At 43.8% G+C, this 17,755-nt stretch overlaps 1 protein-coding gene across 1 annotated transcript in view; it reads right to left on the bottom strand.

Moving 5' to 3' along the window:
- Positions 1–17,755, bottom strand: part of LOC309672808 (BEN domain-containing protein 5) — a gene marked incomplete at both ends in the record, with an annotated part of 984,871 nt that overhangs the window by 224,191 nt on the left and 742,925 nt on the right. The window contains one exon of the mRNA XM_082484407.1: positions 8,922–9,011. Coding sequence (XP_082340533.1) covers positions 8,922–9,011 — 90 coding nt within the window. The remainder of the gene's footprint in view (positions 1–8,921; positions 9,012–17,755) is intronic.

Below are 17,755 nucleotides of genomic sequence, written 5' to 3' on the forward strand. Positions count from 1 at the left end.
TTGATTCCTTGAAACTCATGAGGGTCACTTACTAGGAGCTGTTTCTGTTTTCATTAACAGAGCCATGCAAATGAGATTTAAAGGCCACCCCAAACTTCCTGTGGTCTTTACAGCCCTGTTCTGATTTTTGCATATTCATGTCCTGGTCTAATTCAACTGGGGCAGGACTTCAAGATTTACGCCTGGGATTTCCCCAGAAGCAACAGATGCTCCAGCACCGTTTGACCTATGCGTGCGATGTCCATGGTACACTGGATGCTCTTGGCCAGTTGGACTGCTGCACAGCCATAGACTCAGCAGGCAATGCCACCAGCAGTGTATTAGCTAGCACTTCCAGAGGGCCTGCTCTCCCATGTAGGCCCAGAAAAGTTCCGTTGCATGGGCATAATATTGCTCCCTAGAAGTGCAGGACTTGCTGCCCATGGCCATACAGACCAATACACACAGAAAATGGCTCTGACCTCTAACTGATAACTGGGAAGACATGGATGAGCATCTTCAAAATCCACTTGGACTGCAATTTCCAGTGGGAAAACCAGGCCATATTAAGGAAAGCTAAGTGACCGTGAAATTCAGCTGATCCGATATATTCTCTTTTTCCTGTCCTCAGACATCAGCAAAGTGCCTCAGCGGGCTGTTACAAAGATGATGTTCTTTGCTGTAGAGGTAGGTTGGTTAGGGCTGGAAGGAACGGAACTTTAAGCTAATGATACTCAAAAGTATGAGCGGTCAAGAAACATTGCAAAACCATTATATTTAAAAGAATAATTGGGCAATCCCACATGGAGACAAATCAAGTTTGTCTGCTGTTGTATAGTGAAGCCTTTCTCAATTCTTCCCCCTTGAAGACCAAGAGCTCCTTTAGCTCTCTGATTATTGTAAAGAGGATTAGTTAAGTAGAAGTAGTCAGAGACCTGCCCTGGGCAAAGGGCAAACTGAATCAAACAAAGCCAGTTGACATTTCTAACCTGCGTAGGCAAAGCTGACCTTGTTGTCCCAGGGATGAGGAGTTTGGACTGATCCATTCCTCCTACTGGAAGATGGAAGGAGAGCACACAGGGCTAGGCTTGGGGGGGTGAGCCTGCCTGGTGAGTCCAATTTTCTGGTCCCGCTACTACTAATAGGATGGAAGAGATGAGGCAGCAGCTTCTGCTATTGGTGGGAAAGGGTCTGTCATCCACACAACAGCCTTCCCCACAGATGACACAACTCCTCCCTCAGAGGCAGCCCGGGTCTCCAGAGCTCTGGGGATTCCTTCTTCCTTTTGCAGACTGCAGCCCCCAGCATCTGCACAGCCCCTCTACCCACCCTGCCACCTTCACACCTTCACCTCTTCTGTGCAGGGGTTCCCTGGTACCTCCAGACCACACACATGGTAAGAGAGTAAAGCACATAATTCTATAGACAGAGACATTTAACTTCATTATAAATTTCCTCCAGCTCAGGAAACCAGGTGTATAACCTCTCATACCTGCCTGACACCATAGCAAATTGATTCAAAACCTGTAGTATCCTGCAAAAGCTAATGTCGCATAGCAGAAATTCTTTTAACAGTCTATTTACATCAACGCAATTTTAAGAGGAGCTTTTATTTCTGTTACTCCAATATGGACATTTTATATTCTCAGAACAACCTCTCTCTCTCCTGGGATACTTCACACTAAAATACAATCCAGGAGATTTACAAGGGACAGACAATAGTGTTCTTCACGTTGCTTTAGAAGTCAAGGAGACTGTGTTTCCCTTTGTATTAAAGCTTAGGAGCTGTGCACTTAAAGAAAAAAAAAATCTTAGCGAGAAGGATGAATGCAATCTAACAACTTTAAGAGAACCCTGCAGCTCATTTTATGGTTGGGCTGTTGAATTCTGTTGTCTTTGTCTGCTTCTCATCATTTGGTTTCCTGAACCCCTATAAAAGAGACCATGAACTGCAGCTTCTGTTCACCATGTTCCTTCACTGCTTGTAAGCGCTAAGCTGTGGCTAAATGAACAGGAGAGTGTTCCCAGCCTCTCCTGCCACAACTTCTGCATATCATTTTATGCATGCAGAATGCCATTCATTTTATAAAAAGATTTTGCTTTCTGCAAAATTTGCAGTCACCTCTAGGGTGGAACTGTACAACGTCAGATGTGTTTTCCAATGGAGTGCACACAGAAAAGGAGGTTTGCAAAGGGTACAACAATTATTGAAAGGGAACGGAAGCTCCCTGTTTGTACCTTTGGGGTGGCGAGAGAGTATAAAACTCCCTCAAAGTGGAGCTTCTGTTTAGTTCGGTTCTCTTCAGTATCAGCAATGCAGCCCACAAACTGAAACACTGGCAAGCAAGTTTGCTGATGACACAAAACTGGGAGGGGTGGCTGACACACCAGAAGGCTGTGCTGCCATTCAGAATGACCTGGGCAGGCTGGAGAGTTGGGTGGAGAGGAACCTAATGAAGTTCACAAGGGCAAGTGTAGGGTCCTGCACCTGGGGAGGAATAACCCCATGCATCAGTACAGGTTGGGGGCTGACCTGCTGGAAAGCAGCTTTGCAGAGAGGGACCTGGGAGTCCTGGTGAACAACAGGATGACCATGAGCCAGCAATGTGCCTTTGTGGCCAAGAAGGCCAATGGCATTCTGGGGTAAATCAAGAAGAGTGTGGCCAGCAGGTCGAGGGAGGTCATCCTCCCCCTCTACTCTGCCCTGGTGAGGCCACATCTGGAGTATTGTGTCCAGTTCTGGGCTCCACAGTTCAAGAAGAACAGGGAACTGTTGGAGATGGTCAAGCAAAAGGCCACGAAGATGTTTAGAGGACTGGAGCATCTTTCTTATAAGGAAAGGCTGAGGGACCTGGGTCTTTTTAGTCTGGAGAAGACTGAGGGGGGATCTTATTAATGCTTATAAATACTTAAAGGGAGGGTGCCAGGGGGATGGGAACGGTTTTCTTTCTGTGGGACCCCGTGATAGGACAAGTGATAACGGGCAAAAACTTGAACATAGGAAGTTCCATCTTAACTTGAGGAGGAACTTCTTTACTTTGAGGGTGGTAGAGCGCTGGCACAGGCTGCCCAGAGAGGTGGTAGAGTCTCCGACTCTGGAGACATTCAAAACCCACCTGGACGCCGTCCTGTGCAACTGCTGTAGGTGACCCTGCTCTGGCAGGGGGGTTGGACTGGATGATCTCCAGAGGTCCCTTCCAACCCCTGTTATTCTGTGATTCTATGAACAGCCCCCACAAAGGGCATTCCTGCATCAGAGACCACCCACAGGCCTGCTGCATGGCCAAGGCAGAGCACCCTCCTGCATCCAAAGATGCATGACAAACTGAGTCTTTATACATATGGAGACATTCACTTTGAGTCTAAAAGTAGCCAGGGAAGCATAAGCATTTGTTTCCAGTCTCTTCCATTTGGCAGTCAGAACTGAGACTTATACGTGCATGTTTGTTGCATTACTGTAAAGATCCCCACTCTCTACGGAATCCTATTTTGTCTCCTCCTCTGGTAGAAAATGCTGAGGAATGAAGAAGATTTTGCTTGCTGCAAGGAAGAGTACAACAGTGAGGTCAAAACTGATGCAACCTGTGTATTTATTCAGATGCAAATGCAGTCTGATATGAAGTCCGGCAGATGATGTTTGAGGGCCCCATCAGTACCACAACAGGCACTTTATAGATTCTGTGTTTTTCTTCAGTACGGCTGCTGTTACCAAAAGCTTCCTGTACTGATGCCTACAGAACTCAGTTTCATTTCTTTAGGAGAAATTTATAAAAGAAATTTATTATTAAGCAAGGTCATCACCTCCATTACTTCAGAAAGGGTCTTTTCATATATAAAGGCTTCACTAGCTGCATTTACTCTTGCATTTAAAACATGCCCTGCCCCGACTTTCAGTTACTATCACTTGTGTCCTAATGCTCAAAAGGTTTATGCTTTGTGAAGGAAGCAAAAAAAGCAGCTTTTAACCCCAACAGTTTACTCCTCCTTCCTCCTTCATAATAAAAGACAGAGGTTGGCTAAAATTCCAAATAGAAGCAACAAGTTTCAAAATTACTACTCCTCCTACACATACAACTGCCTTTCTCACACGCAAAGAAAAAAAAAAAAAAATCGAAAGAAAAAAAAAAAAGCTCCCACTCATGTTGTAGCAACTTCACTGTCTTACTGTAAAACCCCTTCAGGGATCCTGCAGGATCAAATTGAAAGAATTTGAAGACACTGCCTCCCGTGAAGTGACCTAGAAAACCGCCACCACTTTTAAGAGGCCACCTTGGAATCTGTGCAGGAATAAAATCCTTCATAGCATATGGAGCACCTTGGTCATGTAGAGAGAAAGTTCAATGACCCACTAGCCCAGTGAGTTATTGTGCAACAGCAGTACTCCTGAGACAACTGGTGGGAGACTTGTTTGCACACAGTCTGTCCCCTTCTACCCCATTCTTCAAACTTAGAATGAAAATTTGTACAGAAGTCTTCTGATTTTTTTCCTGCCCTCTGGTGGCAAGAAGGTGGGTATTGAAAACACAGACCAAGAATGTTAACAAGAAAACCAAGAGACATTGCCCAGCGCAGTCTGGTTTTTCATTTCATATCATCTAAATTAAGGTGAAGCGAGAGGGAGCATTCATTTAAGCAGCTGTAATGAAAAAAGATTGATTGAAAAGTCATTTTTGCTCCATTTCTTATGGATAAGAGTCCCAGGTGTCTGTTTTCCTTATATTTTCTTTTTAATGGCTGTTCCCTATTCAGCCCGTAAGCTTCAAGGTCAGCGCCAGGTCAAATCACGCTTAGCACAAGATGCTTTGCATCTGCAAACCCAGCTGTGGGATCCCTCTCCCTCTCCTCTTGCACTGGGACTTCCATTCTGAGCTCCCAGCCCGGCAAACTATATTAAAGTAAAACAAATAGGGTACAAATTTTCATTTTTTGTTGTGATATGGTGGATGCCACACTGCCAAATGTGTTAGAAAGATGACAAATGACATCCTACTAATAGAACGTGTTGAGTCAATGATTAAAGTACATGTTTAGGTACACCTAGACGTGTTTAAGCTTGCAATTACTGTGAGCCAAAGCATACAGGGCAAACTTAGACACGGTAGTCACCACATGTCTCCTACAACTTTCCATGCACCTCAATAGTGAGGGACAGTTGCTTGTCTCCCACAAAGAAAATAAAATCAAGTAGGCAAAAGGAGGAAAATAAGACTGTAAGAATACTGGGGGGGGGGGGGGGGGGGGGAAATACTCCTATCGCCAGACCTTGGATAACACCCAAGCCTTTGGAAAGCTGGCTTATCACCAGCGTTTAGAGGGTAGGGACTTGTACAGATTTTACAAATACATATTCATGCACACTACATACATATATAGGCATTATCTGACATGTAACCCTATCTGTAAGAGTTAATAATTTACTCGCCTTAACAGTATCATGTGGAAGACACAAAATAGCATATGTTTTCTTAAATAAAAATACTGGGGGGGGGGGGGGGGGAAATGAGGAAAAATATCTAAGAAAGGAAAAGAATCTAAACCCACAGCTTCAGAAAAATCCCTCAGAAGTCTGAACAGCTCATGAGAGATGAGTTCAAGCTGTAAGATGAATTCACACCGTTTTGTGTTGCACTATAAAAGCCCTCCAGGAGCAGCAGTGACTCCAGTTGGTTCGAAAACGGTCTATAAGAGCAAAGTGAAAACAACAGTCCTCTCCATCCTAGACCCTACCCCTACTTACTCATCCCCCAAACATGACACAAGCATCAATGCTCATGATGACTGTCGCAGCCTGAGGAGGAGAGCACCGTCCTACCTTTGGATGTAAAAGGTACTCACGCGAATACACTCTCTGGTGACTAACGCGCCATTGCTGTCCCTGAACTTCACAACAAGCAGTTAAGAACTATCAGGAAAAAAACTTCCTAAAAAGGCTAACCTGAAGCATCGTAATAACTCTTAAAAGACCAAAACAGAAACAAAAGGTTCTTAATCCATCTTTCTACGAAGAGGCCCTCTGGGGTTCTGTCTGCCTTTTAAGGAAGTGAGCTACAGCTCAGCAGCTGCACCATGTGTGAAATATTATAGCACTTGTTTTTAACTGCTGGATGAGATGCCTAATGATTCTAGGGGGGTCTGGCTACTGCTGCAAGCACTCCGCAGCTGTAAGGAGACAGGGGGGTGTATCCAAGTTTACGATGCTTGTATATCTGTAGGATTACGGGGTATGCGTATCCAAAAATTCAGTTTTCAGTGGATTCTTCATAATGGAATGCGAAGGATGACACAAAAACAATACAGCTCTTAACGGGGAGACGACCTTAGGGTCTTTTCCCACAGGAACACAAAGATCCTTCCTTAAATATAGTCTGTGGGTAAAGTGGAGGACAAAGGACCGATAGATAGGACCAAGCATATCCTGATATATCAAGGCTACACTCATCAGAGTATCTTGCCTAATCAAAAAATGGAAGATGTAAGAGGGAGCTTCTGCCAAGCCCCAGGAAGGTGGTGTTTGGACTACACAGATCTGTATATCCTTAGCAGAGAGCAGGCCAAAGAGGGCAGGAAGAAATTTGGCTACCTCAAAGACAGGTATAAAAATGAGTAAGGAGTTACGAGCTTAGAGCTTTAAAGAGGAAGACAGAGCCTGAACTGAATAAAACCCAAGCTAAAAAAATGAAGAACAAAAAAAGAAAGCTTGTAACTAATTATCTATTCCCCTGCTGGCTGATTCTCCAGGCCTCGGCAGTCACAATTCTGCTCTTCCGTAGACAAGATGCTGCTCGCACCTGGGGAATCTTTGGGATTAGCTTCCATATCTTAATACTTCAGGTGGTGAGCATAATCAGACATTCAAGAAGAAATCTCTCTACCAAAAAAAAAAAAAAATCTGACATGTTCCACATGCACTGGGCTGGCATTTGGATATTAAATCTGCAACACCTAACTCTGCCAAAACGCTTCCCAAGACTCCAGAAATAAAATTCCTCATTGTGCCCTCACTTGACTGCCAAAGGGATCCTTTTATCCCTTCTTTTGACCCTCCCCCACAAAAGTTTCCAAAGATGGAGCAAGCACCCACTTTCGCATTTGGCAATGCTAGAAACAACGCAGCAACGGCCTTGAAATGTTTGCCATTTCTACTTGTCTCGATGCTAATTATACACACAAGGCAGCTTCATCTGCACTGGGCAGAATGGCTCAATGCACAGCGGAGTTCAGTGCCTTCAGATCCGTGCATTTCCAAGCGAGTCAAGCGTGCATTATAACCGCAGTCACAGCAAGTTTCTGATGTGCTTCTCCAAGACCGACCCCTCCTTTTTTCTTATTTCCCCCCCTCTCTTTTTGTTTTAATTTTTCCTACAAAACACCGAGTTTCTCCGAGGCAATCAGAGCATGACTTCCATCCAGCTGTTTCATCAGGCTAAGCGTGCCACCCGCTTTTGCACATTCCCTTTCCCCCCCCCCCTTTTGAATAAACTCTCCATTATCAAAATAAAACAATGCCATTTACAAAGTACCACCTCAGCAGCGTGCCTCAGCCCTCGTTTCACAGGGCTATGCCAGCAGCCACAGACAGAACCAAAGCACCCAATTAAAAATCCATATTCGTTAACAAACATCACGTGTACTCTCATGCCCTGCATTGACTGTGCCACCAGAGAAGACGGGAGACTCGCTGAGTTTTCCTGCTCTCAGTCTAAAGCACCGCTTTATTAGAAGGGTTTTACCTTTGCTACTCCACAGGCTGGCAAGAAGAGGCCCAGCGGCCCGTTAGCCCATCGGGCTAGGCCAGCAGAAGTGGCAGCTGTTGACCTTTTGCCTTAGAGAGATGCCAGACGTAGGACCTTGCCAGGATGAGAAGCACACAGAGAACACCACGAAACCGTGCCAGGCCTTTCCCACTGAGGTCTTTAGGTACCAACAGGGCCGGCTGCAAACCAATCTGCGGCGTTACAAGCAGCCAACGTAATAAACTCTGCATATGCTTGATTGCCGCAACTCACGGGCTAGGCAGGGCCAGATCCAAGCCGACGCAGTAAATTAGCATATTGCCTTGGCTCCAGGGAAGTTACTTTGATTTACACCATCGACAATTTACCACCGCAGAAAGTCACATACCATAAGTACAATATTTCAGTCCTATACAATGAAGTTATATGAACGCGTGCCAGGATTATTTATTTATTTGTACCCACAAGCCTGAGATTTACAACTCTTTACAAATACAAGCTGGGCAATTTGCTTTCTATTTTTAGCAGGAATGCTTTGTGCAGGGAACAGCTGTCAGCCACTGGGAGCTCTGCTCCTCAGAGCAGCAGCTTCAGACAAGTAGAGGACTCTGAGAATTAAACTGGAGAACTGGGGTCACTGCTTTGTGGTGGAAAAGAAGCCGAAGGTAGTAGAGAGCAAGAAAACATAAGCACTTAACAGAGAACCACTCCCAGAGCTTTTCCAGCCTGTTTTCCTTTTAAGAAAAGGAGCCTTACACTATCACATTGCGTATCTACACATGTGACGGTCAATTCTTCCCGAATAGCTTCAGAGCCCACAGTCCAATTCTGACCAGCAAACATCCACAAGTCTCACATGTAATATATTCCGACCGGCCCCAAGGTAGCAGGCAGCTGGGTAGAGGACAGAGATCCTGCTAATATCCTTACTGTGGAAAAAACTGTTGTGTGAAGCTGTGGTTGCCCCATCCCTGGAGATGTTCGAGGCCAGGATGGATGGGGCTTTGAGCAACCTGGTCTAGTGGGAGATGTCCCTGCCCACGGCAGGGGGGTTGGAACTGGATGATCTTTAAGGTCCTTTCCAACCCAAACCATTCTACGATTCTATGAATTCAGCCTTCTGTCAGATCTGAAGCTATGCAAACCGAATACACACATTGATAAGAAATCAGATCTCACTAGATCTGTCGTCTTCGTGCAGACGCTCACCTTGGCACACGAAGGAAGATGGTGTTTCCCCAGGGTGGACTCGTGCCGTGATGAACACCACTTTCTGTTCAGCCCCGGGACGCAGGTTCGCTGCAGCAGAAGGGGGTGGCAGGGGACAGAGGGAAAAAGAGAGATAAAGATTCTTAAACTGGGTCCCATATGTAGGACACAGAGGGCCATTAATATTAAAGCATATCCTTTTATTAAAATCGGTCATACATTATAAATAAGCACAATCTATAATTAAAGGAGGCAGCATCACTGGGTCTCCATACCAGGCCATATAGCAGACTGCACAAGGGCTGCAAATCTAATGACACGCAGCCAAACTCGCAACACCAAAGTTCGCTCTCTTTTTAAAAAAACCAAGATTTACTACAGCAAGTTTAACTGCACTGTAATTGCTCTCTCGCTTGTGATAAATGTCCCCCTGGGGTGACAAGACGAACAGTGGGGGTCCATTCACAACATAAAGCCAATTGCACCCTGCATTACACTTGATACAACCCTTAACAGTGCCAAACAACGGTAAAGTGCTAACAAATGACATTTATTAGTCTTTGCTCTGGGGGATTTTGGGTTTGGGTTTTTTTGGGGGATTTCATTTTTTTGTTTGTTTGTTTGTTTGCTTTTTTTAAAATCTCAACTCTTTGGGACCACAGTTGCCCTGGCTGAAAATGGTGTTCAAAACCAATCAGGTATGGAAAAAGAGACCGGGATCAATTCCAGCAACCTTCTCCAGTGAGGGTGTGAAAATGTGCCGGGTCCCCTTCAAATTGCAGATAGGCAGAAGGGAGACTTAGATCCCAACTACACTGAACTTTACACCAGTATTGAAACCACACTAGTTTGGCCATTGTTTCAGCCATAAACTACGTGGATCAAGCAGGATCTTTTCTCTGTTTGTGCAGTGACCGCATATAATAAACAGGAAATAAAAATTACACTCCTTCAGAATGGGTTCTGAGAATTTTAAAGACCATAAGAGGTCAGGACCTCAGCGAGATACCTTATCTCGATCTGAACACACACAGCAGGGGTAATACTAAACACAGCAGGATCCAATTGCTAGAGACAGTTTAAATCTTTGTTTTGAAATAAAAAGTTTACACACTGAAACACGACTAGAAACTAAATCCAAGCTTTTTTTAAATTAGGCAGATGCATTACATATATATCCAAACATAGACTTAATTTCAAAGATGTTTCGAGTCCTCAAGACCGTACCTGAGTTATTTTTTTAATTTCCTGAATTCTTAGAAATGCTCGTTTCCCCCAATGGTAAATCACACGTAACAGCAGCACAGGAATAATCAATATATTTTCGGTTGTTCTCAGGAGAGAATCTCAGCAGGTTTCTTTTTTATTTCCTTCACCTCTCTAAATGTCCTACAGCTGCTCACCCTGTAACTTCACCATTCATTTGTTCTTTCATACCCCAGCTTCACCACTCTCTGGTGTTTTTGAGTCCCAGAGGCAAAGAAATATAAGAAAGAACGTCTCTGACAAACATAGCAGCTGGTGGGGACAATTCTGTCTGCAGAAAAGTGGGAGGCAGCAAAAAAGAACACAACACCACCAGGTAAAAGATGATGACCACATCATTTGCATTAACGTTAAGCAGTGTGGGAGGAAAAAGACAAATCAGCAAACCAACTTTAACAAACAAAAGGCTAGGATCACTTTTGCAAGAGGAGAGGAGTTTTCCTCCTCTCTTGGAAAAATAGCATTAGTCTAAAGGGACAGTGGCTCAGCACAGAAGTGATGCTCAGCAACACGACAGTCACTTTGCAGCTGGAACAGCTCCTTGGTTAGGAAATCTTTTGGACAGAGGATTAGTTTGGGTGGTTTTGTGGCTTTAGGTTTGTTTAGTTTTAATTACAACATTTTTGTTATTTATGCTTTACCCTTTGTAGCCATTATTAAAATCATTAGTCAGTTCATTCTCCCATGGAACTGAAGAGAACTTTGCCAATTTAGGGCTCAGTGCAAAGCTGTTTGGAGTCAATGGGAGATGTGGCACCGGGTGCTAACCAGGACCTCCCTCGCCCGCTTCCTTGGGGGATGGAAGGGCACCAAATTACCACCCCGCACTCAGTGCCAAGCAACTTCACTCCACCTTGGTTTACAGTCCCCAGTGCATCCCTCACTTTCCAGCCCAGTACACGTGCTGCAGATTATGAATGCACAACTTTGCAATGTACAGACCCCCCCATAACACCCAGCCTCCTAGGCATGCACTGCTCAAAATAAGCACAGGCACAGCTGGCTGTCCATCTTCATGTCAAGCCCAGCAATACCTTTATAAATCTTTTTTTTCAAGCAATAGACTGAATTATTCATACAGAAACAATAAAACCTACAGCATATGTGACTGTGCACATGTGTATTTCTTTCTGGTATTTGGACTGGATGAAATAACGTGACCTGTTAACTTTTTTTTTTCAAGCGTCATTTTCATTTTTAGTGTTTAGAATGTGTGCATCTGCATGAGCAAACATTTCTTAAATGTTTCTATTAACATTTTGGAAACGCATATATCTTTAACAGAGCTTCTAGGCTAGGAAAGCCTAGAAGGTTCAGCAGTGCCTTGTAAATGTGGGTGAATCTGGTAAAAGTTGCTTTGGTGAGTAAAGTACCTGCCTAAGTACAAGGCTCTGTCTATATATGGAAAGAAATTAAACTGGCAGACAAGCTTTCAGTTCTGCAAGTCCTCTTCAATCACAGTTCAGCTACTCCAAAAACACTGGTAAAAGGGGGACATATAGGGCAACACAGATGCCCCATTAGCCAACCTATGGGACAAGGTGCACCAAGAGCTTTCGGTAAGAACCAGAGACAAGTTCATACTTAATACCATAACACCTAAGAGTTTGAGATGGGGACTTAGTCCAGCTGGTGCAGGAAATGCATTATTTAGAGGCTGGGCTCCCAGCCCGAGACCTAACCCACCATCAGCACATTATAACATTGTCTTTGAACAAGAGGTAACTGGCACAAACTTGAACATAGGAAGTTCCATCTTAACATGAGGAAGAACTTCTTTACTTTGACCTTTTACACCCACTTTGAGGGTGGCAGAGCACTGGCACAGGCTACCAGAGAGGTGGTGGAATCTCCCACTCTGGAGACATTCCAAACCCGCCTGGACGCCGTCCTGTGCAACTGCTGTAGGTGACCCTGCTCTGGCAGGGGGTTGGACTGGATGATCTCCAGAGGTCCCTTCCAACCCTGACCATTCTGTGATTCTGTGGTAACCCACACATCCAGACACTGCACTGGTGGTCTTGGAAATCATATATTCAGCATTACACTCTTGTCTTGGTCTCCATAACATCCTGTGAGAAAAGGAATGGCGAGTATGTATGTGCATGCCCACACCTCCAAATACTCCCCTAAATCCAAACAGCAACAGCACTGTCCTCTCTTGGTGCTTTTATATATAACCTAAAAATGAAAAAAGTGAACCTCTGCGAAGGTGGCAGCGCCGCCTCCTTGAAAGTGCATTTAAGGAAAGGCAAAAACGCCACACAGGTAGTGAGGAGTGAGAGGGGGGAAAGTGAGACACAGCCCTGTGAGCACCAGGGTGGGAGTGGGAGGGGAGGGATTGCTCCAGCTGCCGGGGCAGATACTCTCTTGCAGCCCCCGTGGAAAGACATCCACACTGCAGATTATGGAGGACCCCACGCTGGACCGGATTCTCCTGAAGGACCACGGGAAGGGCCCAGACTGGATCAGGGGAAAGTGTGAGGAGGAAGGAGCTGCAGAGAGGAACTGTTTCAGACTGACCACAACCCTGGCACCACTGGGGGCAGCGGGTAGAGGAGTTGGGAGTGAAATTGGTCCTGGGAAAATAGGGAGGTCGGGGGGAAAATGTGTTGTTTACTTTTTCTCTTTGATTCTCACTATACAAGTCTATTTTAATTGGCAAAAATTAAATTCATTTTCCCCCAAGTCAAGACAGCTTTGCCCACGATGGGAATTGGTAAGTGATATCTCTGTCTTCATATTGACCCACGAGCCTTTTCATCTAATTTTCTCTCCCTGCCCTGTAGAAGAGGGAGCTGCTGGGTGGGCGCCTGGCCAAGGTTAACCCACCAAACCAATAATGGATACAACTGCAAACCACTATTTCATACTTTAATTTAAATATTATATTGAAAACACATCCTATTTTCTACTTCAGGATTGAAAAGATCAATCAAAATTAAAGATTAAAGCGTATAGCTTTGCTCAATAGATGCCAAAAGCACTTAAGCAAAATGACAGAAAGACACGCTCCATTTAGCCACGACTTTGCCAGTTGTGGAAACGCAGAGAAATAGTCTATTGTGGTACCCCTTCTACCGTCATAGCAGTGAATCTTAGAAACAAAACTGTTTGACGAAAAAGTTTTTGACGGGAAGAAATTTATAATTTCTGGAATTATTTCATTTTCATTTTGTCTTCTGGAAAGTATCTTGAAGATTAAACTAAATATTTTCTTTTCCCTCTGAAGGGTACCACTACGATAATCATTGATAATACTAGCCTTGACTTAAGATCCCTATGGGGACCAAAACAATCTGCCACTGCGTTATGCCCTCGTAGCCTACTACTCACCCACCGCTATCCTATCGCTCTGCTGCAGAGGAGAATTCCTTTGGGCAAAGCTGTGAAGACCTAAAGTGCTAGTCGGAATAAACAACACCAACCTCAACATCTATTCTGGGTCTAAAGCTACCACAGTAAAGCGAATGTCATACTGAAAAGAAACCCAGTTATCTGCAAGCGAGCAACTCTAATCTCTCACTCTGAATATCACTCGTGCCGTTTGGCCCTCAACTCATGTTCCTTCTCCTCTAATGCTATAGCATGTACAAGCCAACCACTTAAAGCAATCCCACTGGCAACAATCCCCCAGCTCTCACCCAGGAAACAGCGATTTCCACTCTTGGTTACATATTACACCAGTGCAACTAAAACAGTCCCACAGAAAACATTTTCTACTAAAAAAAAAGAGACAGATCAAAATCTAAACCTTCATGGGAAGGCAGCAAATTCATTTAGCCATTTTCATTCAATGTTCATTTTTATGCTACTATAAAGACATGAAAATGGCAATATTTGTATGTAGTAGCTTGATAATAAGCATCTAGAATTTTCATGCAGAAATATTAAGTTTACGGCATCCCATTCACACTACCAAAATGAAGTCCTGTAACAGAACTGAGGCAGAACTGCGTTCAACATCCAGGATCTTTCCAGCTACCACATCAGACCAGAAACAGACTGCAGAGAGATTGCAGATTTGTGGTTTCTTTAAGGCTTGTAGCCACGGTACGGTAATGATGTAAGTTCACAAATTAGTACTAAGGCTGATGGAGTACAAAGGATGAGCAAGTCTGACCCTAGAAGTCTACTTCAGAGAGCTTTTAACTGGTGCCCATCGGGAGAACTTGGAACTGAATTCCACTCCTTTGCAGTAGGCTCCAAAGTTGGGGCAAGGTACTAGGAAAAGCTTGCCTTTCTCCACTCCCACCTTTCGCCCTATCTGTAGAAGACCAGGAGGCTCTAATCAGAAGAACTGTAAATCCATCACCCTAAAAGCATATGCCTTAAAACAATCATTTGATTTAAATGCCCTCATATATTTTCATGAAATACATGTAGCCTTTGCAAATAAATTCCATAATGTCTTCCTTTCTCAGGTACTTCGCAGTATGAGGTGGGCTGTTGCCAGCATTTTACATTCAAAACCCTGTGAGCTAAAGACTCCACAGAGGAAATCACGAGAACTTATTGCATTACACTTCACTGTGCCGTCTCAGCTTGTCTGTGTCCGACAGAACGGTAACATCTGCGTCGGAAGCGAACGCTGATGTCGTTGCTGTCCCCACTGCCTGGTCTCTACCACATTAACCTCCTTTAGCAAATCAAATCCAAGCAGCATTTACTGTACTCTGGCTTTTCCTAAGAGACCAGATTAGCACCTAATTCCATTTATTTTTGTTACTTCTGGTCACAAATGTCATTTCAGGTAAGAGTGCACATCTCAGCAACGCAGAGTGCAAAAGAACACCATTTTTGGTCACTACCAAATCCCGCTGGACTTGGTGAGGTCAAATAAACACAAACTTTTCTTTCTCGCCTTCTTATATTAAGCTTGAGTTTTTGAAGGTCAGACACCTATTCCTATGCACTTTTACGTGTACAGGGAGGCAGCAGTATTTTCGCACTCATGCAGAATCCATGGGAGGTCCGTTCTGCGCAGGGGGAGCACTGCTGGGAGGTGCCCTCATTGCTCATTGACTCACCTCACCTCCCACCGTGCTTAGATAGACCCATCTGGAGCGCAGAGGAGTTTTGTTTAAGCAAAGCCTCACTCGTGCATGGACCTTCTACCCAGCAGTGGTCCTGCACATAATGCTCAAAATCAGACCCAAACTTCTCAAGTTTTGGATTTTCAGTCAGGTTCTGACCCTGAATCTGTCAGGTGCTTCAATCTGCGATTTGACAAACTTCTGTTGTGTTTAAAAACGTGCTTAAAGGTAAGCGTTGGCATAAGAGCTTTGCTGAATTTGGGCCGTTTAGCAGGAAGGCTGCCTCCAAGATCATTGTCACAATGTTTTAAAGTTGGAGATTGTGCAACTATTATCCTTTATTGCCCATTTTATGCCAAAGTCTCTCTTTCTTTTTACATTCCTCTTAAAAGCAAAGCTATTTTGGAGCATTTAATATTATTTAATCTCTTTACTCTGGCAGCGTAGAAATTACAGGGACCATTACAATGGTCCTGTGTGTGCGTATGCTTTATTGATGTATATGCTGACCTAATATCAAATTGATTTTGCTCAGCTTTTCTGCTGACCATGGAAAAATGCAAATTGGGTATTATATTTGCACACTAATTTTATTGGGCCCCTGTGTCTTCATAAGAAGATAAAGTTTGGGCTAATAAAAATAAAACATTTCTGGTGCTAATATAGGCAAATGTTTATGTAGGCAGGTAACAAATTGGTTTGTCATTTAGGGGAACATAAAGAGCACTAAAATCATCTTTAGGCAAAACAGATTGGTGGCTTTTGCTTAGCTTTTAGCTTTCATTTGCAAAATCAATTTAATGTAGCACAGTGTCTCAAAGACAGGGTGACACAGGATTAAGACATTCATTGTGTTCCCCCTCCATAACTCCCCCTTATTCAGAGGCCCTGGGATTTGGGTTTGCTCTTGTTCAAAGCAAATTAAATATATTCCAGCAGAAATGGGAAAAAAGGAACATTTAGACTTGTGCCATATGAGAGCATCCAATAGGGACAAACGCAGGGGCAGGGTAGGAAAGTGGGACTCAGTGTCCTGAAGGAAGGTGCTCAAAGACTTATCAACACTTGTCAGTGCCACCAGGAATCTGAAAGGGTAATACTTGTATGATCTCCTTGCCTGGCTATTTCTTTGTTCTTCCTTCCTCTTTCCTCTTTAAGTCCTCTGTAACAATGCCTTTCACATCTCTTTAACAGCCAACAATCTCCGCTGGAATGCAGCGAAATGAACTTCGATGACAGTTTAAGTAGATGGGCATATATCAACAGCCTAACTTCTATTTATTGAAATGAGTTGACCTATTTAAATCCCAGAGCAGGCAGTATTTCCATCCAGCTCTTGTTTTTCATCCCCTCCTTCTCCTTCCCTCCCTCAATTGCAGGGTATTTTGGAGGGGTTCCATGCAGTGGGAGGTTACATAAACAGCTTCGATGTTAATACTTGACTGCATCTTCAACCTAATAGCCCAGCAAAGGGATCTGACTGGAAAGCAAAAGGCCAGAAATATCTCCTGGTAAAATTATGCTGAAGCATAGATCAAACGACACCGCAGAGCTATTTGCAAAATCAGAAATGGCAAACGACTATAGAGCAAGATCCCCTTTACCTCCCAGCCCCACTTGTTTGTTTTTAATCTTCATTACATCTTGCAAGCAACCGTTTTTCCATTTGGGCTTTCTGATACTGTCAGTTTGTTACGCTTCCGAGGCAGGAAAATTAACCACATGTAAAACCAGTCAAGGTACGCTCACATCTTTCCTCCCTCTTTGTCTCCAATAAAAAAAAAATAAAAAAAAAGAAATCACTCCCCCCAAAAATGAGGTTTTGTTTTTAAATTATACATACACATTTGAATTCTGGAACATACAGACCTATGAATAAGAACAGAAATCTGGAAAATGAACAGCACATTATCGTCCTCAAACGGCCAAGGTGATGACAACTCACAATTAAGGATGCAGACAGTAGCATTTAATGTCACCTACCTGCATCACCGTCATATCATAACAGTTTAGCAGGCAGGTCCCCAGCCTGCTTTCTTTTTCCCTCTCCTGCTTTGCTATTTATAAAGTCGGGTTGGAGTGTAGATAAACCCCTTGCCCTCCAGAGACCGGAGGCAGGCAGTAAATTATGGGAAGGCTAAGTGGTACATCAAATGTGTCTCCTCAAAGCTATATATCATCTTGTTAAATTTGATGTCTAGTCCCAGAACCCCAGAAATCATTCCCAAAATCCCAGAAAACGCATGTGTCCTTCAGATGATATAGAACAAGAAAGTAAAGTTTACCTGCAGGGAAAAGAAAAAAACACCAAGCCAAAAACATTCTAGCCATGATTTGCTAAAAATCTTCATTTTACTTGAGTGTCTTTCAACGCTATTCCCTTAAATTCCATAGAGTGAGAACTCACCCATCTGTATTTGAATACATGAACCCTGATCTGCAGTACTCATCTCGTTTTTTTTTCTTGCAATGGTCGACATTAAGTTACAAACTGAATAAACCCAAACACGTCCTATTTATCTCTCCCTAAAA

This window comes from Vanellus vanellus (assembly GCF_965231255.1).
Source record: "Vanellus vanellus genome assembly, chromosome: 5".
Classification (NCBI taxonomy): Eukaryota; Metazoa; Chordata; class Aves; order Charadriiformes; family Charadriidae; genus Vanellus; species Vanellus vanellus.